Consider the following 27,303-nt stretch of genomic DNA (forward strand, 5'->3'; position numbering starts at 1 on the left):
CTTACTCTAGAAGGTGTCATGAACTTCTGTGCCCAGGAAGACCCTTTTACACTCAACTTGTAATAAAATGTGTTTTGATTTATTGTTGTTCCTGTCACACAGAGAACACTGCTCCCCAGGCCATCTGGAAATCCGTCCCAGCACGTGTGTTCCTTTTCTATCCTGTCCAATTCGTCCATTACAGGTGAGTTTGAAGTACATTCTTTCACTTCTTTGCTGTTAGGAGGTGTCTCATTAAGCTGCAGAAAGGAATCACTTTCTGAAGAGGAAAATATCTTTTCAAAACCGTAGTTATTAATTGATTGAATCACTTCCCACAAGAACATGCAGCTGTTCAGCGAACCATGATTATGACTGGAAAAAACAACACTTCTCCCCATTTCCCAGCAGTGAAATTAGGGAAGAGCAAGCAGTACCTTTTCACAAGGAGACAAAACTGGAATAAATTACTAAGCTAATTTTTTTTCTATAGGATGTAATCATTGGTCTGGGTCTTATAAGAAACTTTTCCTGGTACCTGGGGTGCTCTTTGAGTTTCATGCAGTGTAAACAAAATGCTGCCCTTCTTGTTGGTGGAGCAGTATACTTACTTGTCCCTTCTTGCTGATGTGCTTCTCTTGAGTACAATGGTAATACAAGTGGTCTCAGATCTCAGCTTCAATCACAAAATCAACGTCAGAGCTTAGAGGTTATCTTCGCTCAAAACGAGGAGAGCAGCTTCAGTTACACAGCAGCACCTGCTGTTGCATTTCTGTGATAAGGCGCTGGTTAGCTTATGTTAGTCTTTAGGTCTGTTTCTGTGTCTGCTGTTTGCATTCATGGAAGCTAGCTGCTGCTTGGAATGAGTATTTTTTTCTTCCACTGAACTGTTGTGCCCTGCTTTGAAGATGTCAAATCTCATTTGCTTGATTGGTATTTAATCTTTCACTTAGGGAGAGGCTCATTTCGGCCAATCCAGTCCTCACTGACTAAAGCTGCTGTCTCGCGTCCCATTGTGCCCAAAGTTCTTCCAACGCAGGCTACCAACCATCTGTCCAGTAAGTCATTTGTTAAGCAGTGAAAATTAAGGTCTGTCGCGATCTGTGTGATGTTACACTGTTGGTTTCTTCTTCCTGGGTAAGAATGGTTAATGCCTTTTGAAGTCAAGGAAAACGTGGGATGTTGTAAATGGCATCTTACACGCAGACTTCGTGGCTGGAGAAAGAGAGAGGTCACTGGAAAATTCCAGACTGGGTTGTTTTTTTTTTTTGCAGTGTCTAACTTGCTAGAAAGGGGTTTAGAAGTGGTGAGCAATTGGGTGATAGGTTGTTTGATCGTTTTTTGCAAGACCACTTTACAAAAAAAAAGAAAGAGGTGGTGACATCTGCTGTAAGTTTTGTTCAGTCGTGTACGAACACGGCACTGGGAGCTCTGCAAAAAAGAAGAAAAAGCCAGCATAGCCCCAGCAGCAACTGCCTTGTAACAAAAGATGGTCCTATAACTAGAGTGCCTAGTGACATAATGCAGTGAGTTCCTCTTAGAGGCTTACAGAACTCTCTGTGACGGGAAGACATTCAGGTGTATACATGGATTTTCAAAGATCTGGATGATGTTGTTCATGCAGTAACCTAAGTTTATATACTGAGACTAAATCGCTGCTGGGGGCAAGGTAACAAAGTAAAACTATTGTTTCTATGCCTCCTCTGTTAAACCATAGGAAATTTCTAGGAAATGCATAACCAACTACGTAATAATTTTCAGGACAAAAAAAAAAAAAGAGGGGAGAACCAAACTGTTTTGATATACCTGACAATATACAGGAGCAGAGCAAAAAATTGTAAATGTTCAGCTGAAATGAACATTATACATCATGAAGGAAAAATGGATAGAGATGATCAGATAGTAACCATTCTTTTTGCATGAATCAAGTTTTCATTTACTGGCCAATGTTTAAAAAAATAATTTATTTATTTTTAGGAGTGTCACTACAAGGTAATTGTGTGAAGGAAAGACCTGAAATGTGTCTTTTTTGTGTGTCTTTTTTTTCTGTTTGTTTCACCAAAGGTGCTATTGACTTGGCAGCTAAAAGTGCTGGTATTATCCCTGGTAGCCCTGTGCCTGTCCTGGATGCAGATGGTTTGTCAGGTGTATCTCCACTGTCACCAGACAGAGTGACCACAATGGTAACAGGGCAGGAGTCGACGACTGCACATCAGAATGGAAGCTCCATCACCACTGTGGAGGTCAGAGTCTCTTGAGTTTGCTCTTCCATTGTGTGAAAAGCTGTAGTAATGATGAGTCTCCAGTGACCTTTGTCTTGTAGCTTGCTATTAGACATGACTTACCATGGCAAGCCTAGGCTGTGCTGTGTGGCGCGTGTTCAGGGGCTGAAGGATCAAATCACCATTGCATTGAATGGATTTCCATCCCATAGAGTAGCCTTCATCTGTGACACTGTGCAAGTTGTCCATCCAAAAATATGGGCATAAAAAGAAACAGTAGCATTTCAAGATACAGTGACTCAGAAAGAAATATGGGGACAAAACATGGATTTCTGTGATGCAATTGGAATGAAAACATTTCTCATTGCTGGTTTCCTTTGCTGAGATCCTTGATACATGTCAGTCCTTGTCGTGTTCTTGGGGAGCTGATGGACCATTTTGAAAGGCAGAGTATGTAGAAAGAACATGCATAAATGGTGATATACACTTCTCTCATCTCCCTAGCTATATTTCCATCATCTTATGTGAAAGTGTGACCTATGTGATTCCTGCTATTCCTTTTAGGGCTCAAGCTCTGGGTGTCGAGTTCCATTTATCAGCCTACCAACACGTCACGAGCAGGAGACAGTTCCTGATGGTTTTCAGGTAGAGTATGTGTTGAAAGAACAGCTGTATGAAAGGAGTAATGTTTTAAAAACGCCACTGCTCCTACTAGCTAGATACCCTTATTCTCAGATAGTTGCATTCCATCATTAGTGTTTGGTAGAGTTGAAAATCTAGCATCTAAAGAAATTCAGAAACAATGTTTAAATTTAATTGGAGGCCATTCTCTAAAAATGCAAAACAAATGTGACAGGCTCTAACTTCTGAAGGATATACAAGTCTGACTTGTTTATGATTGCTCAGCAATAAACTACATGTGTATTTTAGACTCCACAAAGAAAGATTTCAGCAGTCCTTTGCTGAAAGAGGAATACTTGTTTCAGTACATTGCTGAGGGAGGAATATTAAGCCTAAAAACATGATTGTTGTGTCAGCATCCACTTCAGAAAATCACATTTCTTGATGCTGGATGCAATAAGATGTAGTTACTTAGAAGGTAGGTGCTGCCATACTTGCTGTCTAAGAGTGTTGTCATCTTGTCCCCACCTTCCTTCTCCAGTGGGTCCATGACGTCCATGACCTGTGACAGGTACAGGCAGAAAAATAAAGATAAAAATTAATTGAAGAGTATAAAGGAAAGGAAGCACATTTGTCAGGATGTAGAATCATAGAAGGGCTTAGGTGGGAAAGGACCTCAAAGCCCATTTAGCTCCAGCCATTGACCACAACGCTTTGACTGCCATCGTGCAACCAATTTGTTATCCCCCAAATAGCACACCCTTCAGATCCATCTCACTTTAGAGATAAGGATGTCATGTGAGACCATGTCAAAGGCCTTGCACAAGTGCAGGTAGACGACAGCAGTTGCCTTTGCTTTGCCCACTGGTGCTGTCACCCCATCACAGAAAGCCACCAGATTGACCAGATCTGCCCTTCGTGAAGCTGTGCCACCTCTCTTGGGTCACCTCCTTATCTCTCATGTGCCTTAACATAGCAGGAGAATCAGCTCCCTGCTCCCAGGCACAGATGTAAGGCTCATTAACCTGTCATTTCTCAAGTCTTCCTTTCTCCCTTTCTTGAAAACGGGAGTGATGTTTCTTTATTTTTCAGTCTTCACCTGACAGCCATGACTTCTCAGATAGCATGGAGAGCAGCTTGGCAACCACATCAGGCAGTTTAACCAGAACTCTGAGATGCTTGTCATCTGGTCCCACAGACTTGTGCACATTCAGTCTCAGGCAGTTTCAGGCTTCCTCTGCTCTTAGTCTTGCTCTTAGTCTGGGAGGGATTTTGCTCCCCCAGGCCTCACCTTGAGACTGCAGGATGTCAGTGGTGTGGGAAGCCTGACTGCCAGTGAAGAAAGACTGAGGCAAAGAACTCACTGGGTACCTCAGCCCTCTCCATAACTGCTGAAACCAGTTTTCCCTTGTTATTTATAAGAAGGGGTGCACTCTCCTCTGTCTTTCTGGCCAATATAATGTAAAACTCCTTCTTGTGGTTTTGATATCCCTTGTTCAGTTCCATCTGTGCCTTATTCCAATCCTGTGTCTGCATGTCCAGACAGCATCTCTTTATTCTTCCCAGGCCACCTTTCCATCTTTTTCCTCAGTTTGATCAGCATGTCCTTGTTCAGCCATGCTAGCTTCCTACCTCTTCTACTTCAGACTTCTATTTATATATTTTATTTTTTAAATATATATATTTTTAATATATATATTTATGCTGGGGATATGAACCTACTAAGGGTATATCTGTGGTGAATGAGGTCTTAGGTTCTGGTTCCTTTTCTCAGAATCACTCTGTGTATTACAGAATCACGAAGTGGTTGAGGTTGGAAGGGACCTCTGGAGGTCACATTGTCCAGATTCTCCCTGCTCTGCTTGGGCCATTTAGAGCAGGATGCCCAGAACCACGTCCAGGTGACTTTTGATGATCTCTAAAGATGAGTATCTCAGCGGCCTTTCTGAAAAGCCAGTGCCAGTGCTCAGTCATCATTCACAGTAAAGGAGTGCTTTCTGTTATTCAGATGAAGTCTCTGTGCTTCAGTTTATGCCCTTTGCCTCTTGTCCTGTCACTGAGCAGCACTGAAGAGTGCATGATTCTGACCTCTTTGCACCCTCCCTTCAGGCATTTATGTATGTTAATATTATTCCCCCTGAGCCTTCTCTTCTCTGAGCTGGAGTCCCAGCTCTCTCCTTTCCATGTAGGAGAGATCATAGGAAGATTATAGAATCATAGAATGATTTGGCTTGGAAGGGACCTGTAAGATCATCCAGTTCCAATCCCCCATAGCCAGGGATGCCTCCCTGTAGCCCAGGTTGCTCACAGCCCCATCTGGCCTGGCTTTGAGTGTTTCCAGAGAGGGGGCATCACAACCTTGCTGGGCAACCTGTTTCAGCATTTCACCACCTTCACCTTCAGAATTTCTTTCTCATATCTAGTCTAAATTTACCCTCTTCCAGTTTAAAACCATTTCCCCTTGTCCGGTTGCTGCATGCCCTTATGGAAGTCCCTCCCTGGCTTTCCTGTAGGGGAAGGATGTTTATAAGATGCTCCACTTCTTTCTCTGGACTCTCTTTCATATATTTGTGTCTCAGTTTTTAATGAGGAGTCCAGAAGTAGATGCAGAGGTGTGACCTCACCAGTGCTGAAGGGAAGGAACTCCTTCCTTGATGTGCTGTCGGTGCTTTTCCTAATGCAGCCCAGAATACTATTAGCCTTCTTTGTGGTGAGGGCATATTGCTGCCTCATGCTCAGCTTGGTTTCTACCAGAAAACCACGTCCTTCTCTGGAGAGCTGCTTTCCTGCTGGTGAGCCCTTAGCATATATTGGTGCATGGGTTTGTTCCTGCCCAGGTGCAGGACTTGGCACTTCCCACAAGACTCTATTAATGGTATGCAATTACCTGGGAACACGGGTATGTAACTGGTAATACCAGTTGGGTTTTCAAAACATTACTCATTTTCTGATGTACATCAGAAAAAAACACAAACAGTTGTGCTAAGGGGCACTAGAACCAAGATTGCTTACAAAAGAAGAATTCGTTTTGGCAAGTCTGGCTGTAAGGAGATAGGAGATAGGCTTTTAAAATCTTCATAATCATTAGGCAGCTACAGGGCTTTTTTTTGTCTGTACGAAGGCAAATGTAATACTTGATTCTTAAAAACTATCCTGCAGGTCCTAGAAAATAATTCTGTTATTATAGTTCAATGCTTATTTCTGTTTTGTAGATGTATTAAATGTTCTTTGGAATGTTTTCGACCAATAATTTTTCTGATGACTTGGTAGGTTATGGGCTGAGAAACATTTGCTTGTGCTTGCAGATATCTTTTTTTATATAAAGAATGTGAGTTGTACTTATGAGTGGATATCCAAAATATGGAAACAGTCTTCTGTAGCTAAGTGAGAAGAATATTTTGAGGCATTTTTGATCATTAAAAGAAGTATTAAGAATATATTAGGTTATTGTTCTATCTTTTAAACTCCATCATTTTATTCTGTTGTTTAGAAGCTAAGTTGTTGTTTTTCAGAGATGTATGTAGGACTGCCATAAATTCATGAACACTGCACTCTGCTTCTTGTAACAGGGCACATCAGTCCTTTCCCTGTCAGAGCTGTCCAAGACTCCCCTCCAAAATGGTCTTTCCACTCCTCCACTTCCTTCACTAGAGGCTTCCAGTACCCGGCTCTCTCCTCCCAATGTTTCTGCTCTCCTGGATATTTCTCTGCCTGGACCACCTGAAGATGTACTTTCTCAAGGAGAACCTGCCACTCAAATCAGTGATTCTATCATTGAAATAGCTATAAGCTCTGGTCAATACAGTAAGTCTGAGTTTAGCTAAGGTTGTCTTGTTAGCGTTAAAAACAATAATTAAAAAAATCCTTGTCATCTTGCACGTCAGCAGAAATTTTTGGGAAGCTGTTTTTGAACTTTTCTAAGATGTGTTTTGAAAACCCGTTGCATGGCTGACCTGTCTTTTCTGTATGTAGGTGGTTTCTTGTTGTTTTTCATGTAAATTGCTGTGGTGTTCTGTGACTTCACCACATGGACTGAACCAGTGACTCTTCACGTTGGCTTACAGGTGAAGGGGTTTCTCTTTCTCCTGCAAAGCTGAATGGCAGTGACAGCTCCAAAAGTCTTCCGTCCCCATCCAGTAGTCCTCAGCAGAACTGGATTGCCTCTCCCAGCCACGACCCTCAGTGGTACCCCAATGACTCTACAGACTCGTCTCTCAGCAGCTTATTTTGTGAGTGTTGGTATATGAGGAAATGCATGTGTACAAAAAGAAAGAAAGAAAAAAACAAAAACAAAAAACAGAAAAACCCTCTGTTTATTGGGAGTGATCCTTTGGAAAAAGTTAAGTAGGACACTTGTGGAATTTTTCCCTTACTGTTTCGTTTTTGTTGTTGTTGTTGGGGTTTTTTTTGTTGTTCTTTTTGCCTTGGATGCATTTTCATTCCCTTCGCAAATCTGTTCCTAAAACAATCCTGTTGCTAAATTGAAGCCCATACCTTTGGGTGAATAATTCATTGGTACTTCTTTGGAGTCTGCTTGGGGCCTGACTCATCAGCTGATTGAGACATTTGAATGTTCTGCCAAAATGAAAAGGTGCCCTTGGCTCTGCTGCTGGAAAATAGGCTTTGCTGTGTGCTTGGTGAGCCTGGCTTCAGAGATGAGATCATTGAGTTTATTTGTTGGGGGAAGGTGGTTTTTTTGTTTGTTTGCTCACCCTGGGGTTTTTTTTTGTTGGTTTTTTTTTTTTTTTTTTTAGTTAAACTTAATGAGCCTGCACTTTGCTGATGGTGTTCATACTGGCAACATATAATTATAGGAGATAGAGGAGACAGTCATCCTTCGTTTGTAGTTCCCTTGTCTTTGTCCTCGTTGTGGCAAACTTTTCTGTGCAGTGTCTTACTGATGTGCCTGTTCTTTTCAGCAAGTTTCATATCCCCTGAGAAGGGACGGAAGATGTTGCCGACTCCTGTTGGGACTGCCAGTGGCACCTCCTTGCTGGGACCTAGCCTTCTGGATGGGAACTCACGGGACTCTTTTGTATCGCGCTCTCTGGCAGACGTAGCAGAGGTATGTAATCAAATCGCTTCCAGCTGGTTTGGCTTCCTTTTTTAGCACACTGTTACTGCATTTTGTCCATTATATCTTCCTGAGGCACTTAAGACAAAGATGCTGTAATATCTGTTCTGCAGCTTAAGAAAATAAGTTCACAGTCTTCAATGAATGATGCGAAATGGTCTCAGGTGAGAGCTGTTGTGTGGAACTGCTTTGGATAACTTCGACACAGGCTCTTTTTGCTGGAAGAGCTCATATTGGCCTTGTTGGGTATAGCTTTGTTTTGACAGAGGGAGTTTTAATCCTCCCTTTAATTCTTCTGTTTTGTGTGTCCTACTTTATAGAACAGGAGTTGAAAAGACAAAGGATTAGAGAAGGATTAAATATTGGTGCACCTACATTACAATTGGAGGACTGGTAGAAAAAACAAATAGGCCCAGAAAGAAGAAGCATGAAATGGCTAATGCTAAGTTACCAAAAATGTAGTTATCCTCTCTATTGGTAGAATTATATTTGGTTTGAGGAGGTAGAGGTAGACTCTGACTACAGAAGCTATAAAGGAAAGCTTTATCACCCTGAGGATAAATAGGCAGTGGAACAGGTCACCCAGAGAGGTTGTGCAATGTCTGCCTTGAGAACTTCTCAGGACTAATGAGGGTAAAACCCCAGATAAGGTGATCTGTCCTCCTAGGTGACCCTGCTTTGTGCAGTCTGTTGACATTTCTTCAGGTCCTTTCCAATCTTAATTAACCTATGATTTACAGTCACTGATTTGGTGTAACAACATGTACAGAGTAACTTCATGAGTGCTTGTCCCAAGGGAAGGAAAATGTCATTTCTCTATTGGATTTGGATAAAGAAATTGTATATAAACTTTGTAACCAGAAGCTGCAGGAAGCTAATAATGTTGGTCCAGCGTTTCTTTGAGCGTCAGAGTCTATGCACAGCTCCATTTCCTGGTGTAAATGCAAAGATTCTGCAAACTGAGAATCTGTAGAGTATGCATGTTGATTAGCATGCATGCCTTTAGTTTCTTTGTGGATTTGAAGTGACAGTGCAGCCCTTGATCTTACAAACTGCTTTCAGAGGAAAATGGGTTAAGTCAAAATTTTAGGCACACCAAAGCTGCTGCAGTGTTTTGTTGCTGTTGTGGCAGATGCAGGTTTGTATGGGAGTCTTTAGAGGAAGCAGGTGTCATTAAAAATAGCTTTAATGATGAGAGGATTCTGTAAGGCCTATTATTAAGTGTCCTGCAGAATCAAGTTTTATTTACAAAAAATGCAGGTATTAAATAGAATGCAATATATATATATATACAGCTTTTGCACAACACCTTTAGTGGTACAGCTTCATGCTGAATTAAGGAAGTGCAGGTAAGGCTCGTTCAGAGCCTTTTTCTTTTTTTGAGAGGCTTACATTTAACCACACTTAAGAGCTATTCTCTAACTCAGAAGAAGTGAGACAAAGAGCATCTTTCATGTGAGGGGAGGCTGAGAATGAAAGACAAGAAACAGTGGGCAAAAACTGAAACGCATGAAAGACCATGTAAACATTAGAAAACTTCTTTGCGATGGGTTGTCAGAAACTGGAACGGGTTGCTTAGAGAGGTAACGGAGTCTCCACCTATGGAGATACTCAGAACCTGACTGGATGTGATCCTGGGCAGCCTGTTCTTGTTGACCTGGTTTGAGCAGGGGAGTTGGACAAGGTGATCACAGGTCCTCCCTTGCCCTTCAATTCTGTGAAATTTCCACTGACATGTAACTCTTCTGTCATGTCTCTTACAGGTGGTGGATTCCCAGTTGGCTTGCATGATGAATGAAAACAGCATTGATTACATATCTCGTTTTAATGACCTTGCCCAGGAACTATCCATACCTGAGCCAACCCGCAGGGAAATTCTGTTTGATGGAGGAGGTGGTGGTCCCCCTATTGGGGATCTCTCCCAGTGAGTGTTTGAGACCAGCAGGCTGGTGTAGACTGTTCAGCTTAAGTTGGAGCTTGCAGTGCTGGATCATGGCAAGAGCAGATTGCAGGCGCTCAGTTGTCCCTGTCTTGGTGCACTTCTTTCTGAAAAAGAAGCGTTGTCTTCAAAGGTCTGAAGAACTGCTTGCAGGTCCTGGAATGTGCAATATACTGGGAACAAGAAAATGTGGAATGATATTACAGAAAATAGTGTGTCCCCTGCATCAGTGGTATAAGATGGCAGGTTTGTGAGACAGTCCTGGACTTGTACTTTGGAATGGCCGAGGCAAGAAGCTCAAGCAGGAAAGGGTATTGCCAGAAGCTCCCCTACATGAATTGTTTTTGCATAGTACTCAAAATAACCATGATTTGGATTCCACACTGAAGCTGTGGAGAATGAAGTGGGTGGGTAGGTATAAAAAGCGTTTTGCGTCTTGACATGTCCTGGTTGGCACTCTGTGTGTGAATGCAGGCAAACTGAAATGTGTTGCACTCTCTTCAAAGATGCTGCAACTCTCTGATGCTTCATAGAGCTTTATGTTTCTCTGCCTGTCTTTCTCTGACCATTCCAGCAGGGGCCCATGCCTGCTTTCTTGTTTTGTAGGGGAGCTCTGCTTTACCCTTCTCCCAGATTGCATGAATCCCTGGGGAGTTTACTCTAGTTTTAAAGCCCTTCACACATCTCAGTCATCCTTCTGACTGCACTCACGTTCTTCACCTTTGAGATTCTTCACCACGTTCACAGTTCACCCCAGGGGTTGGAAAGTGCTTTTCCACTTTCCGTGAGGAGCAGTCGCTTTTCATGTCAGGATACACTGCAAAAGAGTTTATCACTATGAAAGCTTTGTCATTAGTTTTGGCTGTGCTGGAAACCTGTATATATTGCTATCTTTCTCAAAAAAAAAAAAAAAAAAAAAAAAAGCAAGCGCTGAGAATTTTCCCAGGAGAGGAAATAGGAAAGAGTAATGTAATCTATAGATAAAAACTATTTTAATGCTCGAGCTGTTGAAATCTGTCTTGTGTCATGAAGAGAAAAGGTGTCAGATCCTGTCTTAATCCCTTAGCTGCTCCTTGTTCTATGAATTCCAGGTGCTCTGCAGTACCTCAGGGCATCATTTTTCTTTACTGTTGCTCCCAGGCACTGATGGATCTGGAACTCCCTCTGCTAAATCCCTATGCATTTAATGATAGTCTTTCAATATCTGAAAGACCCAGATCCTGATTCCAGCTGGTTGAAAGGAATCTGAAGTTACTTTTTTTGCAGTTGGTTTTTACTTCAATTCTACCTTTATAACTCAGGAGACTTTTCCTGTTTCCTTTCCTGCCAGTTTAGAGAGAGAGTACCTTTCTGTGCCCCTTTGTTTAGCACTTGTCTGTTCTCCAGTCCTCTGGCTGTTTTAAGTCTCTCTGAAATTTTCCGAGGGGACAGTCCTATATAAACCTCAACTTTGTAATGTTACTAAATAAACAAAACTTCCCCATTTCTTAGGCATTTATCAGGGGTTCACTTGCCCAACTTGCACTATACTCGGTGGATGGAATTCTGCCTGCCTGCCTTTAGATGCTTTTACAAGGCATTCGACTGAGACTTTCTGCTTGTAACCTTGCTCATGATGCACTGGTGGCATTTGCTGTTCTCCCATTTTACCCTGCTCGCACAGATTTTGGTTTACTGCTCCATAGTTTGCCTTATGCTCTTATCATTTAGGGAAAACGTGACGAGTTTTGAGGCACCTTTTGTGCAGCCCAGAGCGACTTTACTGATGTCAGTCAAAAAGTCATGAGATTTATATGACATTCCAAGACACCACATAAGATTGCTACATTCTCTGGCATAGGAACTATGCACCCGTGTAAAAAACCATGTTAGCATCAGCAGTTGTTCCCAGCAGGGAGTCAGGCTTGTATTAGTAGCAGGAAGATGGTCGTGACTAGAAAAACTGAGAATTTCATACTTGTGAGCTAACTTTCTGTGCTGGGTCGTGTGGGACGTTCCTTGCTCTTTATTTCTGTCATTATCCTTAGGGAGTGTTGAGAATGGTGATGCGATTATCGGGAAATTACATAAACTTCTCATTTGAAATCTCAAACGAAGAATGAGTGCTGAGGATTGTGATTCTGAGCATTCATCCTTGTTACGAAGAGAATATCTATGAATCTTGAGTCACTCCCTCCAAAATGTGTGAAGTTTTGCTGAAAGTCGAGCTATACTTTGATTCAGTCTTACCAAAGTGTCTCCATTTGGCTTTGGCTTCATATGTTAGTAGTGCTGGTTATTGTACATGCTGTACCTCCAAAAACCCTTCAGCCTTGCAGGACAGATGCAGAGGGCTCCTCTTGTAGCTGGGACTGGATTACAGGACATGCAGGAGGAGATGTGATGTATTCCAAGCAAGTACTGTAACAAAAAACTGAACTTCAGCATTGTGAAAGACCAGCTTGGTGGTCTGTAACATATGTAGATAGCTTGACAGACATTGCATCTTCTCAATCCATGCCACTGGTTAGGTGGATACCGTGCTAATTTTGACTCTTAGATTGCCTAGAAGTGGTGCCAGTGTCGCTGCACCACAAGGCAGAGCGTTTCATCAAGGTCTGTGAAGAGTTTCTGCCTCCCGATGCAGGGAGCTGTCAGGCTGTCCCTTCTCAGCCCATTCAGTTGCCATAGAGGAAAAAGAATGAATGTTAACACAGTGGCTATTTCTAATGGTGCTCTGAGATCAGAACATCTTAACATGCTGGACCCTTGCAAGGAGACTTGGACCACTGAGTAATAACAGAGTGGAAATGACAGAAGTCAGTTCAGCACCAACACTTCTATGGTTAGAAATGTGTTTAGCATCAGCCTCAAAATTCTGATGACAAAACGGAGTTTGGCATCCTTTCTTTCACCAGAATCTCTCGGCGTGGTCCTGTCTTTTCGGACTGAAGTTCCTAAAGACTCCTGCCTTCCATATTTGTCTTCTGACTTCAGAAGTGCAGTGCTCTGCAAACAGCATTTAATAACTAAGCCCTTTCAGGACAATAAAGCTTTATCAGGGAAAAACTTGGCAGTAACTTAAGTAATAGTGGTAATTTTGAATTGATGCAGAACTCGTTACCTTACCATATGAAGAGTCACTTAGACACACTTCTGACTTATTTCTGTATTCTCTGTGGATGTGCTTTACATACCAACGGTCTTCAATTTGTGCCTAAGGGAAAAGCTGGTGGGTGGATGTGGATGTACGTGTGTGTGTGCACATACATACTGCTAAAAGCCAAAACTTTTGTTTCAGTTTTAATTTTTGCAGCTTCCCTGACAGAAGTAAGAGGATTTGTGTTTGTAACAATGCCAGCTTATCTTAAGCAAACATTCAAGCAAGCTGTGCTGATGTTTGGGTAGGATTGTTCAAATGAAACATAACTTTGCTAGCTTAATAGCTGCCTGCTGCACTTGGGACATTTGAAGAGGACAAACGGACACTAAGAACCTCCAGTTCTGGTATTAATTGCTGTAAGGCTTTAGTTTTTTACTAGTTCTACTTGTAAACCTCTGCTAGGTTTGCCCCATGCTGGTTTAGTGACTGTATGTACAACGCAGAAGCACTGAGTGGCTCAGCCAGGTGTTTGCTGTCGTAACAGCCTGGTGAGAAGCAGTTCTGCACCCAGAGAATGGGCTGCTGTGTGCTGACAGAGCTCCTTCTTCTGGGTGCTGCACCCTGCTTAGCCACGCAGTTAGTTTAGCCTTTATCACTAAATCTACTAAGCATAGGAATACTAATTGTTTTTAGTGTGGCTTTGTTAGGCCTTCCTTGACACCCCTGTTTATATTTCTAAATTAAGTAGCCTGGATCAAATCTGAACTTACAAACCATCTCATGTACTGACTCAGATCCCGGAGTGGAGATTAAGTTGCATTTTGGTTTTTACTCTCAAACTTCGGATGCATTTATAAAGGAAAGTACTGCACTTTTTTTTTTTTTTTTTTTTTTAACTTTTTCAAACCTTTGAATCTCTTAATTTCAAAACAATTTGTAAATGTTAACTAAGTGAAACCTTGGCAAGCACTACGGCGATAAGTTATCATTAATTATTGAAACATGATAACTGCTTTAGAGCTTATGGTTCTGGCAGCAAAATTTAATGCTGTTTCTTTTAATAATAGTTAAGCCATATCATCTAAGGTTTCTGGCTTGTTTGAGATGTGAATTTGTTTTATAGATTATAAATATACCTATATAGTGTATGTATAAAGCAGAATGCTTGTCCTTACTGATTATTTTTTTGTACCATATTGTAAATTATATTATTTATTCTTTACCAATTTTGGAAAAAGGTGTTTTGGTTATTTAATATAATATACAAAAGCTGTTAAACTTCCTCTGTTTAAATTTCCAATTCAACTTGTAAAGCTGTTTTTATTCTTGTGCATAAATACATACTAATACTTGGTCTAACTCATGTCCAGTGTGTTCATTGCAGTTCATGGCCTATCAGATTTCTCATTTAACCTGTTTTCAATGTGAATAATTACCATTCATATCTCCCAGAATACCCTGGATTGTCATGATGGGGAACATTCTGATTAGGGGCTGTAGTACTTTCCATACCTTCCAGCTTCCAATTGTTAACATCAGAAATAAGTCAAACCAGAGCTTTCTCTGTCCTGACTCCCTGTGCAGGACACTGGTCGCCACTAACAAGGATTGAGGGGGGAGTCTATTTTGATTCTTCCCCCACCCACACACACCCCATACATCTTCACTAACGACAGATGAGCAGGAGCTGGAGCGTGGAGGTGTTGTGCTGTTGCATTTATATACGTAACTCTGGAGGAAACCCGCCACCAGGCAGTGAAGGGATCACCAGCAGCTGTGCAGCTTCAGCAGAGCTCTTGGAGGCTGCTGGAGGCTCGCCTTGCTTCCAGCAACTGGAGGACTCCTGAAGTTCCTTTCAGCCTGAATTAGCCTATGCTACTTTACCCATTTGTGATTCCTTTTGCATACACGTTTCAGCCAATCGGAAAGCACGAGGGTAGTCCTGTGGAAAGAAATGAGGCACATCTTGGAGAGCACGATGCCCCCCACCTCATCCCATGCTTCCTCTCCCTCTCTGAGGTGAGGATTCAGCTCCCATCCATGTGCTGGGAAGGAACAGCCCTGTGTGAGCTCTGATCAGCTGCTCCTTCCTGCTGCCAGCTAAGAAAAGTCTTCAGCTCTTCCCGATAACTTTGGGAAAAGGACCTTGGTGTGCTGATGGACAGTCAGCTGAATGTAAGCCAGCACTGTGCCCAGGTGGCCAAGAAGGCCAATGGCATCCTGGCTCGGATCAGGAATGATGCGGTGAGCAGGACCAGGGCAGTCATCCTGCCCTGTACTCAGCACTGGTGAGGCCTCACCTCGAGTGCTGTGTTCAGTTTTGGGCACCTCAGTACAGAAAGGACACGGAGGTGCTGGAGCAGGTCCAAAGAAGGGCAACAAGGCTGTGAAGGGCATGGAGAATATGACCTATGAGGAGAGACTGAAGGAACTGGGGCTGTTTGGTCTGGGGAAGAGGAGGCTGAGGGAAGACCTTGCTGCTCTCTTCCGATACCTGAAAGGTGATAACAGCAGAGCGGGGTTGGTCTCTTCTCACTGGTGACAGGATGAGGGGAAATGGCCTCAAGTTTCACCGGGGAGGTTTAGGTTGGATATCAGAAAAAACTTTACAGGGTGGTTAGCACAGGAACGGGCTGCCAGGGACGTGTTTAAAATCCATTTGGATGTGGTGCTCAGGGACGTGATTTAGGGATGCGTTGTGAGAGTTAGGGCGTATGGTTGGGTTGCGGTTGGACTCGATGATCTTTAAGGTCTTTCCCAACCTGAGCAACTCTGCGGTTCCGATTCACCCACACAAAACGCCCGACGCCGTCCGGCCCCCACCGCCCCTTTAAATCTCCTCCCCTGCTCGCCCCGCCCTTCCTCTTCGCTCCGTTGTTCCCTGATTGACACGCGGAGCTGCCAATGGGAGCCGGCCGGGCCCGGCGCCGGCGCGTGCCGCGTTCAAGCTTCTCTCCAGCTGCGAGGCGCTCTGGGTGGGCGGGACCCCGGGAGGGGCGGACCGGCTCCGATAGGCGGCTCGCCTTGATGGACAGCTGCGATCACCAACCACAGGGTGGGGCGGGGCGCTACCTGCTCCCCAGGCGGCCGAGGAGGAGCGCCGCGCGGCTCGCGCTCTCGCATCATGTTTCAGGGCCCCGAGGCCGAGGCGGCTAAGCCCAGCTCCAGGTGAGGCGGCTGGGGGCCTTCGGGCGCCGCGGGGCGGTGCGGGCTCCTCGGTTCCGGGGCTCGGCGCGGGTCGGAGGCGCGCGGGGGGCTTCGGTCGGGGCGCGGCGCCGAGGGGCGGAGGCCAAGGCGGGTCCGGCCGCATTCCGGGGGCTCCCGGGGCTCCGGCTCCGCGTCGGGGGAAGCGGCTGCGGGTTCGTTGTTCCCTCGCGGAGCCGCAACGCGCCGCGGCTGCGGGCTGGGCGCTGCTCCCCGGCCCGCCTTTGTCCCGCGTGGCGGGTAGCTGGGCTCCGCCCTGAGCGGCCGCGGGGCTCTGAACGGAGCTTTGTCTGTGGGTAAATCAGATCCTCCTGTGCTGCTCGCTGCGTGGCGCTTCCAGGTCGAGGATCCTTGCAGTCGGTTCGTAGAATCGTCGGAAATGATCCTCAAAGCCCTCCGGTCCCACTCCCCTGCTATGAACAGGGACGCCTGCAGCTCCGCCGGTGCTCAGAGCCCCGCAGGCTGACCTCGGGTGTTTGCAGGGATGGAGCAGCGCCCGCTGCCTCTCTGGGCGCCCCGTGCCACTGCTTCACTGCCCGTGTTGTAACAAACTTCTTCCTTGTGTCTAATCTTCCTTCTCTTAGTTTGAAATCGTTTCCCCTCGTCCTGGCACAGCAGTCCCTGCCGAAGGGTCTGTCCCTTCTTTCTTACGGTCTCCCTTTAGATATCGAAGGCTGCTCTCTGCGCTCCTTGCAGCCTTCTCCATGCTGCACAGCCCCAGCTCTCAGCCTGTCCCATATGGGAGGAGGTGTTCGATCCTTTCTGTTGCTTTTCACTCCTTTTGTCATTTTTGTGATTCTCATCTGGTGTGTGAGCAGCTTCCAAACTGTTGTGCTGAAGATATTGAATGCTGTCCTAACTGTTAGCCTTGCTAACACAACAGCATGCTGCACATTCTGCCTTCCTCCCCACCAGCATCACTGCAGCGTGCTGCAGGGCTTCCGGAGCAATAGCATGAGTGCTCTGAAGCCTGCTGTTTGTTTGTAGGACAGGTGAGCTGTTCAGTGAGCAAGGAGCCTGCAATGACCCATGAGCAGAAGCTGACCAGCAGCTTTCTGATCTTTGCTTCAGAGCTCGTTGTTCCACACCTTGGTGTTTGCCTTCTGCTCGTTGGCATAGAGGTGGTCTCTGGTGTGGAATGCAGCTCTTCTCTTTTACCTTCTTTAATAGAACTGTCTGAGAACCAGTAGGGCTTCAGTGTTCAACTTCCAGATGTATGTAACTGTAGGTGTGTGATTTATATAAATATATGGGTGGGTAGGCAGAGTCTTGAGGTAATGGATAAGCCCTGGAGCTCCTTCCATAGCTTGGCTGAAAGGCTTAATTGGGAAAGAATGTTCAAATTCAGTGTTTGTAGAAAAAAAGCCCACAAGACCTGATTAAAATTCTTCAAGCCTGCTAGGAGAGAACAAAGCAATTAGTAGAGGCTTTTATACATACAGGGTAGGTTCGCAGTTTGGCTGCTTGAGATGAATTGACAGACTTCCAGTTAACTGGGGGTGCTTAATTTCCATCTGCTTAAAGTGCTTCTCTCTTCCTTTCAGCCTCTATGGTAGCATACTCAGATTAGTACAGCTAGAGCTCAGATAAGAGTAAATGCATAAAAACAGCTGAAGTGATTGGAAGTCAGAAATCGCCCCAATTCTGTGAGGGTAGCAGCAGGCTTACTGCTTTAAGCAAAGCCCCTTCTCAAACTTGTCTTGTCTGTTCTGGTTCCTTTTGTCCATTCCATCTCCCAAATTTAAGTACTGAAAGTGCTTCTTACATTTTCTAGACTGTTGTGAATGATGGAACGTGTAACTTGCCCCTGTGATGTATGCTTTAATAGCAATTTTAAGTCTTCTGAAGTATGTGGAAGGCCTGTAGTGTGGTTAGATCCATAGCGTGTTGAACACTAAACTGTACATCAGCTTCTGCTCGGGTCCTGTCTGCACAGCTTTTACTTGCTTCCTTAAACTCAAGAGGTTTGTGGAAGCCAGCCAGCTAAGGGCTGGAGTGCTGGAATTGGCCAGTAAAGGCAAGATCCTTCTGAGGTTGCTTCTGACTTTATAAACTACTCCCAGACCAAAATGGGAACTGCTGTCTCCCTCCTCACAAAGAGAGCAGAACTGCTTTCTGCATCCTGATGTGCTGACAGAGCCCATTTCCTGGTGGGGCAGCCTGCTATCTCAGCTTCTGTGGGATTAAATCTTAATAAAAGATGTTGGCTGAAAGGAGCCCCTTCTTACAGCTGATGTCTGACCTGCACTGGCTGGCCTCTGCTGCAGATGGTGGAGTGTTGTGCTGTATTGCGTTGTTAATTCACTGACATTTGAATTCTCTTCATCTAGAGGGGTGGTGTTAAAGATCCTGTAATTTACTATGCTCTCTTTGTATAAAAGGAAAGGTTCGTTAGGCTCCAGGTCAGGTGTTGGATTAGAAGAGGTGTAATTGAGCTGCTAGTTTTGCTCAGCTACTAAGATTGCAGGTAATTGATCAAGTAGATACAAGTGTGAAGGTGGGTTTCAATGCCTGCGTTGGCGTTGCATTGCTTTTTCTGTGGATTTTCCAATCAATTCCACTTGCACTGCTCCCAGGTAATGGTTCTGTTCTCCTTCAGGACAGGACAAAGCGTTCAACAGGGCATTGTAACTAGCTGTAGGTTTATCTAATGGCAAGCATGACTTCTGGTAGATTTCAATAAGTCAATCAATTTCTAATATAATCTTCAATTTTAATAGGGTCTATTTGCTATACCTGTAGTGTAGATCTTTGGTCTCAATGGTTTTGCATCAACAACTGAAAGTTTATCTTCTTGCATCTTCCTTTCTGTTGTCAACTCTGCAGCACTTCATGTCACACCTGATGGCTGAAACTAGAACATTTTCAGCAGTGATTATGACTCTGTTTGTCTAACTTTTACTTGTAAAAATTTGTTTGAACTGCATGAGATGCAAAGTCAATAAATGAAGCTCAGCAGAAAGTCCAGTGCTGTAATTAAGGGCTTATTTTCAAGAGAAGATTTCTGACCCTGGTTTGTGTCTTCATCCCATTTGTGTCTGGCAGCACAGCAGTTTGCTCTGGTGCCACTGCTGGGACCATTTCAGGTAACAGCCGAGGAGGTGGGCAGTGCTTATGTGAAACCTGAGAATATTTTATCGGGACATCTGCTGAAAAATAGATATTTTGTGGACTTGGATTTGTCTGAAGTAAATTCAAATCAGAGTAATTGATGATGGCATACAAGGGAGAATGTGGAGGAGGGCATCAAATACGTTTCCAAACAGGCATTCATCTCTTGCTTCCCTCCTCCCGTGCTGCAGGGTACTGAAGCCCCCTGGAGGAGGGTCCAGTAATCTCTTCGGAAGTGCAGAAGAAGTTTCTTCTTCCAGCAAGCCGCACCGGATGGCCTCCAATATCTTTGGAGCATCAGAAGAACCACAGAATCTTCCGAAAAGAACAAACCCTCCAGGTAAGGGCAGCCACTCCCACAGCATGGCTGGGCTCTGCATTGCAGAGCAGAGCTGGGTTTGTGCTGTGGAGTGCTGTTGTCTGATGTCATGTTTTCACAGCATGAGTGGGCCTGAGCTCTAGATCTATTCTCATGCATGAAGGTATGAATATTTCAGTGACTTACATATTCATAGGCTTTTTAGCACATCAAGGCTAATTCTTTCTGAGTTGAGGCCTAGGAAGTGATGAAAGGAAGCTGATTCTATTCTAGAGCTCTGTTGTCAGCTAGCTGCCATGAGTACAGTTGTGAATCTGAGATCTCTATTGAATCCTTGTAACAAAGGATTTCAAACAGTATCTTCAGGTAAGAGAAAATCAGTCTCTAGCTAGTAAGGCTCCAGAAGTCTTTGAATTGTTACTTTTTTTTAATAGCTTGGTAAAACTAAGTTGTGGAAAAAAAAAAAAAAAAAAACCAACTGTTTTTCAGGGGGAAAAGAAAGTGGTATTTTTGAGGATTCTGGTACTGCTCAGCCTCGTCCACGCATGAATCCACCTGGTGGGAAGACAAGTGATATCTTTGGCTCTCCAGTCTCTACCAACGTTGTGCGAGCACACCCAAACAAGCCTAAGGTACTGGTTTGGCTCTCACTGGAGCAAGGAGCTGGCAGCTCAGAGTCACCCTGGTGTCTGCTCAGCCATACAGCAGTGCCTGTTGTTCTTGAGGTGACAAACCTAAATGATGCATGGGGTAACTTCAGATTAGACACTTAGTCCTAAAATCTCTTTTAATAGTTTATCTGTGGTGTTTTGGTTCTCAGGGTGCTTCCAGTTTGTGATACAACTGTTAATTGCTGTTAATAACTGCATTAAGAAATAAGTGCTTCTGAATCGTTTGGTTTTAGGTGAGGTTTGGCTGGAGCTCTCATGGCACACAGATGAGAGATCTTTTAAGAAGGGTAGGAGATTTTTCTCTTTATTCTGCAATTTGGCAGAGGTGATGTTGACACCTGCTCTGGCAAACCAGTGAGTATCAGTGAGCTGCAGTGACCTTGCTGTCCTCTTTGCCTCTCCCAAATACACACGTCTGCATTCAGTGTGAAAGAACTCCAACAGGAGATTAAGCTTAAGTGACCAACACGAGAAAACTGCAGGTCAGCTTTGAGTGCCAGATCTGCCGTGGTTCTGTGAGGTCAGACAAATGTATGTCTTGGTACATCAGTTATTGTTTGTCACTCTGAAAACTGCAATATGGAACAGATGGAGAGGCTTGTACTTGCAACCAAATCTGGTTTTGAAAAATTAAAAAAAAAAAAAAAAAAAAAAAGGAAACTTTGCAAATTATATTCAGCTTTTGTGTTGAAATGCCCTGTGTTTGGGTTAACGACTGCTGCTTTCCTGTCAGCTGGCACTCTTGAAGGAGTGATTGCTGTGTTTCAGTGGTTCTGGTATGTCGGGTACCTGCCGTGCAGCTGACACTCCTAATGATGGGAATGTATGAGCAGTCTCATTTTTCCTGGAACCTTAGGAAGGAAAGATTGCACCAATTTAATTTTCTCTACTTTCCCCCTTAAATTTGGAGGTGCTGGTTGTGGGCTCTTAGCTAACTTTTGATGGTGAGATCTCTAGTTTATTTGGGAGGCATTGGGTGACAAGGGAGGAAGAAAAGAAAGGCTGTGGAATCTAGGCTGTGTTGGGAGCAGTGCTGCCGGAGTAGGAAAGTGCTTTGTGTTCCTCTGTACCCCTTTGTGGGGCTGCTCTGACTCCTCTCAGCTTTTTTTAAATGTGACATTTTAATTCTCATGAACTCCTGTCTAAATGGAGGACGGACCTTTGGAAACTGCTATGAGTTTAGCTACAGCATTGGTATGATGGGAAATACAGGAGATTGCAACTTGCAAGGATTGTAGCAAATGAGCTTTTGTGGATGGGGATAAAAGGGAAACTTTTCTGAAGTATTGTTGTGTGTTTCTGATGATCAATTAATGTTATTGGGAAATGGTCTCAAAAGCCTTTAATTACTGTCCTGTTTGGGTCGCTGTTGATGCCTACCTGCATCAGGAGCTGCTGCTTATCAGTGTGAGTGCTGCAGGGCTGCTCATGTTCCAGCTGCTCTGGGTTAAGAATTGACTTCTCTGAAGTGATATTAGGTATTTCCAGGTGTGGTGACTGGAATCATAGAATCGTTTGAGTTGGAAGAGACCCTTAAAGGCCATCTATTCTAATGCCCCTGCAGTGAACAGGGGCAACTTTGGCTTTTGGGCTGAGCTGTCTGTCAGCAGGTTTTAAGCATCTGAAGAGTTAATGTAATGTTTTCCCTTGTTTCAGTGAATTGTCTGAGATGTGCACCTGAACGTAATGTAGAAGTTAACTTTGGGAATTTAATTCTAGTAGTGCTTTTGGGATTACACAGAGGTGGGGGGATGAAGGGCTGTGCGCAGTGTCTGCGGCTATCGGCTCTTACCACGATAAACAAGTGAACTTTGGTCAGAAACAAAGCAAAGCCTTCTGAAGATTCTGTTCTGTTTGAGGTACTGTTTGAGAACAGTGGTACACTGAGGTTGCTTTTGGTTTCATTGCAGGATCACATCGTCTTGAAGGAAGATGAAACACCAAAGAAGCCAGAAGGTCAGCAAGGGAAATTGTTGTTTTTGAGAATGTGTGCTGTGAGGGGTGGCTTCTTGTGCTTCCTCTTAACAGCACAAGTCTAACACCAGAGGTTAGCGTAATATTGCAGAGGGGATTTCCTTCTCAGTCAGAAACTGAGTCATGACTTCAGGGAAATTGTCCTCTTCCTCTTATTGAGGAGAACAGCACATGCATGAGTCTTGGTAGTGTGTGCAGTGTGAGTATCTACTTTGCTTGGTGCTGTGTTGGTACTGTAGATAGAGATACATCTGCATATTTATAAAACACCCTAAAAGATTCTTTCTCCTTTGCCATCTCCTACAAGTGTGTAATCTAGGCATCCTCTAGCAGTGAACAACAAATAACTGACTGACAAAATGTGCTGTTGCTCTGCTAATTATAGTTAAGGAATGATGAGTGCGTGGTTTTCAAGCTTGATATGACAGAATTGCTTGGTATGTTGCATCTCTTAATTGCCTGAAAGTGCCAAAATAATTCTGAATTGCTTAGCCTACATATCTTTCCTAGAGAGACTGCTTAAGGAAGGAAACTACTACAGAAGTGAAATTCTTTCCTGTAATCTGTTTCCTTCAGTAAAAATGAATAGGTATAAACCACGTCCTTGGTGTGCTGTGGATGGGAGACATTGGGAAGAATTTTCTCAGGATGACACATACAAAAAGTGCTTCATTCACTACAGTGTGCAAATTGGTCTCATCCTTTTTTTTCTTTTTATTCAGCTGCAGAAAATAACAAACCACAGCTGCAAGATGGTGGCGAGAAAAAAGATGTGGGCAAAGAGGAGCGATGCAAGGAGCCAGAACCCAAGATAGACAATCATGAGCCCAGATTAGGGCCGAGGCCACGCTCACACAACAAAGTTCTCAATCCCCCGGGTGGAAAATCTAGCATTGCATTCTATTAGGGTCATCTGTTCGCTTTCACTAATGGAGTCTGCACAGAAAGTCTGGTCTGTGGTTGCAAGGTCAGTTTTCAGGGTATTGTTTGTGGATAGATCCTTAGGCTGATGGATGAGGGTTGTGCGTGTGGAAAAGAAAACTGGTGATCTGGGGAGGGAGGGCTGAGGGAGGGAAGGAATGCCTTGTGGAAGACAGGAGTAAGGGACTGCCTAGGTGGGTGGTGGAGGGGAACATTAGTGTAACTTTGTGAAAGAGCAGTGCTACTTTGTGGAGAGTTCATTGGGCTAGGAGTGGCTCAGGACACGCTGGTGGAACTAGGCTTCTCTGTATGGTCAACATGTAAGACGTTGTGAATGGGTAGAGACTTGGAGGTCACATCTGGAATATTTTGAAGCAGAGCAGGTAGGCTGAGCTTTTTTCTTGGCAGTGGGAGACAGCTTCACAGTGTGAGTTGACTTGCAGTCACTTTAATGTAAGTAGTTCCACTGGAACAACTAGTGCTGCCGTGTTCTTGAGAGACTTTAGTCTTTGGTTCTCTTTCCTTTCTTGCTTCACAGCATGTGATTGCTGATATGAGTGCAAAACATGCTGAAGGTCTCTTTTATACTCTCATAAATCACCGTATGTTAATAGATATCTTGATTTATTTTTTTCCCCTCCCCAGAGCATTCTGGCCTTTCTTCTGCCTTCAGTAATCTGCTGATTACTATGAGTAGCTCTAGCTAAATGATAACACCAGTCCAGTGTACCATTTCATGTAGGTGCTTCTAGAAGTCTTTAAATGAAAGTATCATGGTTGAGTGCTTGCACACTTTATGGAAAAGATGTGAGTGCAAGCAGTTGCTTCATGGCACTCTTTGAACAGAAACAACATGTGATCTGCAGTTACTGTAGAAAATATGCTGAGATGTCTAGCCAGCTGGCTTTGATAACCCAACTTGTATAGAAATGCCTTAGTTTCTGCAATGGTTTTTCACATTTGTATGCTGTGGAAACCAGGACTGTTATGCTGTCTTCACCACAGTGCATTTTTCGTTTGCCTGTGCTGACTCTGTTAGTGAATCCTCTCGTCTTCCGTCAGCCTCGCGTTTGCCTTTGACTGCCTCGGATTTTTGTTGCTAAGGAAGAAAGCTATTTGAATTCTTCCCAAACCATGATTGTAGTTGTTTTGAGTCATACTGTAGACTATCCTAGTTGGAGAAGCAAAGACAATACAGCCCTTTTGTTTATGCTGGCTTTCTTAAGTCATGTTTGGAAAATGTGCATTTATTGAACAAGAGGATGGGGGGGGTTGCTCCCACCGTTGTTTCTCTGAATGGGCTCCTGGTCATATTCAGAGCTTTTGTATTTGAATGTCAACATTAAGTGCTTAGACAGTCCAATGTATTTAGTAGTAGTGACTTTTTAAATTTGACATTTGAAAACAGGAGTTGTTCACGTACACCAGAGAACAAGTGGCCTTATCTGCATATATCCACTGCTGTTCTAGCCCAGGTTCCCTGAAAATCGCTGCTGTTTAGAGGGAACTTTCTGGGTCAGGTGCTAAAAAACACTCTTGATTATGGTGCTTATTAGTCTGTTCTGTTTAAAGTCTGCTCTGCTTAGTTTGTCAGAAGTGGTGGATGACTGAAGACTTAGTTGCCTTTTCAGATTGTGAAAGTGAAATATATGGGGCAATGTGAAGGATCTAAATAATGTGGAAAGTAGGAGTTCCAAAGCTTCTGTGTCTTTCACGTGGATTTGGGGCTCTCTGTTGTTTGGCTCCCTTGAAGAACAGCACAAGGATTCTAACTTAAGCCTTATATTGCATTTATGCTACTTCCAAACATGTATTTCTTAGCAGCTTTTCTCAAGTCTGTGCTGCTGTGCCTCTGGCTGAGCTTCAATCACTTCTGTTTCAACACCTTGGTCCATACCTGACAAGATTTTAAGAGGTTACTAAATTAAACAAAAACAACCTCAACCAGAAGCTGCTTTCTGCATTGAAAGATCTGGTACAGTTGACGTTGTCTCTAATACTGAGCTTAGGTCTGTCATCTCTTAGTGCATTGGCTACAGTGCCTGTCTTTTAAACAGACTTCAGACTGGGCCTTTACATTGGTTAGTTTGTTTTCATGGTTTTTTTGTTTGCTGTCTAAACCGTGCCTCCAGTTCTTCAAGTGAACCTGTTGAGAGCCTTTCTCTGCCACAGAAATGATTTGAAATCAAATGATGAATCATGCACTTGTCAATAAACCTCTGTATTTTGCTACTTCACTGTGTGCTGTAGATGTGTGCTCTTATAAACTAATTGGTGGCCTCGCCGAATAACACTGAATTTTATCTGAAACTGGAAAAGTTGCACAAAGTTCTTGGGCCTTCAGTAGTGTAAAGCTTTGGAGATGTGACCCTGCCTGAGGTTGCTTATGAGAAAACATCTCTTACCCCTGGGGAGTTAAGGAATGCAGCGAGGGTGGGCTAGTTAGGCTTATTTTTGGGGAGGGAGATAACATTTCATGTTCTCCACAATACAGGAATGCTGTTATGCTCTTCAGTATTGGTCTGAATATTCAATTATTTTTAATATTTAAGTATTTGTAGTACAGTGTAATAACTCCCCCTAAGCAGAGGATTCTCTTTGTGTGAAGAAGTTGTATTCCTACATTTTCCAGTGAGTGTAAAACTGCCCTCCTGTGCCATGTTATCTCTGCCAAGAGAATGGAGTGACCATAATTTCAGTTCAGGTGAGTTGGACGTGGTGGTTTCTCAGCTGAGGTGTCTGCTGATATTGTGCCTTAAGTTTCAAGCTGCGATGCCCTGCAGAGCCTCTCACTCAGCACCTGTTACTAGTCATTTCTCTATTCTGCACTGAGAAATTTGCCACTTACAGTTCAAAACTCTTCTCTCAAGTATGCACAATGCTTTGGATAGGATCTTCGTGTGAGAACCTGTGAATGTCCTTGTTGCAATGCTTGTTGCACTGGTAACAAGAGATTGTCCCTGCAGACTACAGAACAGTTTCATTTCACAGCTCTGCACGTAACTTCATTACTTTGCCCCTAAATTGAGGATTTGAAGCACCCTTGGCATAGGTTGTTATCCAGATTACTGGTCCAGTTGTGGAAGGAAAATGCAAATTTGTCTTATGTTGAATCAAGATCGGTGCAGTTTTTCTGCTGTTAAGACTGCTGACTGTTGTGCACTACATTTTAAGCATCTTCTGATATTGTTCTCTTGCATCACTGCATGGCCTTTGATAAGCAACACCCACGGTTTTCACTCTCAATGAAGAATATTGAGGCACTGTCTGCCTGAAGGAAGTCGCATTACTGCTTTTTGATTTGTCACAGCTGCCTGGTGCTCATGTGATGGAGAACTGCTTGATGCCTGCCTGTCAAAGCATCTCTGTAGTTCGGGAGTCAGCTGGTTTGTTCAAGTCCTCTGAATCGGCTGTTATTTAACTTGTGCTTCAAGCTCTGCTGACATCCTGTGTAGCATCGCTGTGGGGAAGATGAAGGTTTAGAATGCTGAGGCTAGGGGCTTTGCATTAATTTGTTTACTTGTCTTGAAAGATAAAGAAGTGTCACAACCAGGATGTCGTGTTGGCTATAGAAAGCAGAAGGATACTGACTTTTGGGAGCATAAACTATGGGACTATGACAGTAACAAACCTTTCATGTGACTACTTTTTATCCATACAGAAAGTAATGATTTACTGCTGGCCAAAAACTGATGAACAGACCCCAGCCAACAGGCAGTGGGCTATGTGGATGTGTGGGTTCCTGCTCCCCTTCCTGAAAGTGTAGTTAATGAGCAGAAAGAATGGTTTTTAAATGCTGTGTTAAATTTACAGCCCTATTTTTTTTTTTTTTACCTTGCTGCTGCGAATGAAGATTATCCACTCGAATCTGACTTTCCCTTCTGTCATGGTTTTATGATTTTTGGTCATCAGTATTCCACACCATAACATCATGTAATGCACTGGGGGTGGGGTTTGATATCTGCCGAATGTTCGTCTGTCGGAGAAGAACTACATTTCCCCAGGAGACTTTGCGGTCAGCAAGGGGATATAACTCCAAGCAAGGTCACCTGATCCTTCTTCTTCGCCTGCTCTTCGCTGTCTGCGCTTTGCTATCTGCGCTTCGCTGTCTGCGCTTCGCCATCTGCACTTCGCCGTCTGCTCTTCAGTCTCTCAACTGGACTGCACTTCTCACCCCAACATTGTG

General features: G+C 43.8%; 2 protein-coding genes across 4 annotated transcripts in view; both read left to right on the forward strand.

Annotated features, from left to right (window-relative positions):
• The window catches only part of CRAMP1 (cramped chromatin regulator homolog 1), a 44,324-nt gene extending 30,086 nt beyond the window's left edge, over positions 1-14,238 (forward strand). For 2 of the 3 annotated variants that reach the window (XM_042864442.1, XM_042864443.1), the window contains exons 13-20: positions 103-184; positions 933-1,037; positions 2,044-2,222; positions 2,766-2,846; positions 6,392-6,626; positions 6,887-7,051; positions 7,742-7,887; positions 9,660-14,238. In XM_042864442.1, coding sequence (XP_042720376.1) covers positions 103-184; positions 933-1,037; positions 2,044-2,222; positions 2,766-2,846; positions 6,392-6,626; positions 6,887-7,051; positions 7,742-7,887; positions 9,660-9,824 — 1,158 coding nt within the window. In that variant the 3' untranslated portion in view covers positions 9,825-14,238. The remainder of the gene's footprint in view (positions 1-102; positions 185-932; positions 1,038-2,043; positions 2,223-2,765; positions 2,847-6,391; positions 6,627-6,886; positions 7,052-7,741; positions 7,888-9,659) is intronic. The other variant, XM_042864444.1, reaches the window with a different exon arrangement.
• Positions 14,239-15,977: 1,739 nt separating this feature from the next.
• On the forward strand, positions 15,978-25,349 carry JPT2 (Jupiter microtubule associated homolog 2). Its single transcript, XM_042864767.1, has 5 exons — positions 15,978-16,085; positions 19,424-19,572; positions 20,041-20,183; positions 22,133-22,178; positions 22,919-25,349. The coding sequence occupies exons 1-5, from the start codon at positions 16,042-16,044 to the stop codon at positions 23,101-23,103; spliced, it is 567 nt and encodes a 188-aa protein (XP_042720701.1). The 5' UTR covers positions 15,978-16,041; the 3' UTR covers positions 23,104-25,349.
• Positions 25,350-27,303: the final 1,954 nt, after the last annotated feature.

Source organism: Lagopus leucura, unplaced genomic scaffold, assembly GCF_019238085.1.
Source record: "Lagopus leucura isolate 7727_CA_CO unplaced genomic scaffold, USGS_WTPT01 Super-Scaffold_760, whole genome shotgun sequence".
Lineage (NCBI taxonomy): Eukaryota > Metazoa > Chordata > Aves > Galliformes > Phasianidae > Lagopus > Lagopus leucura.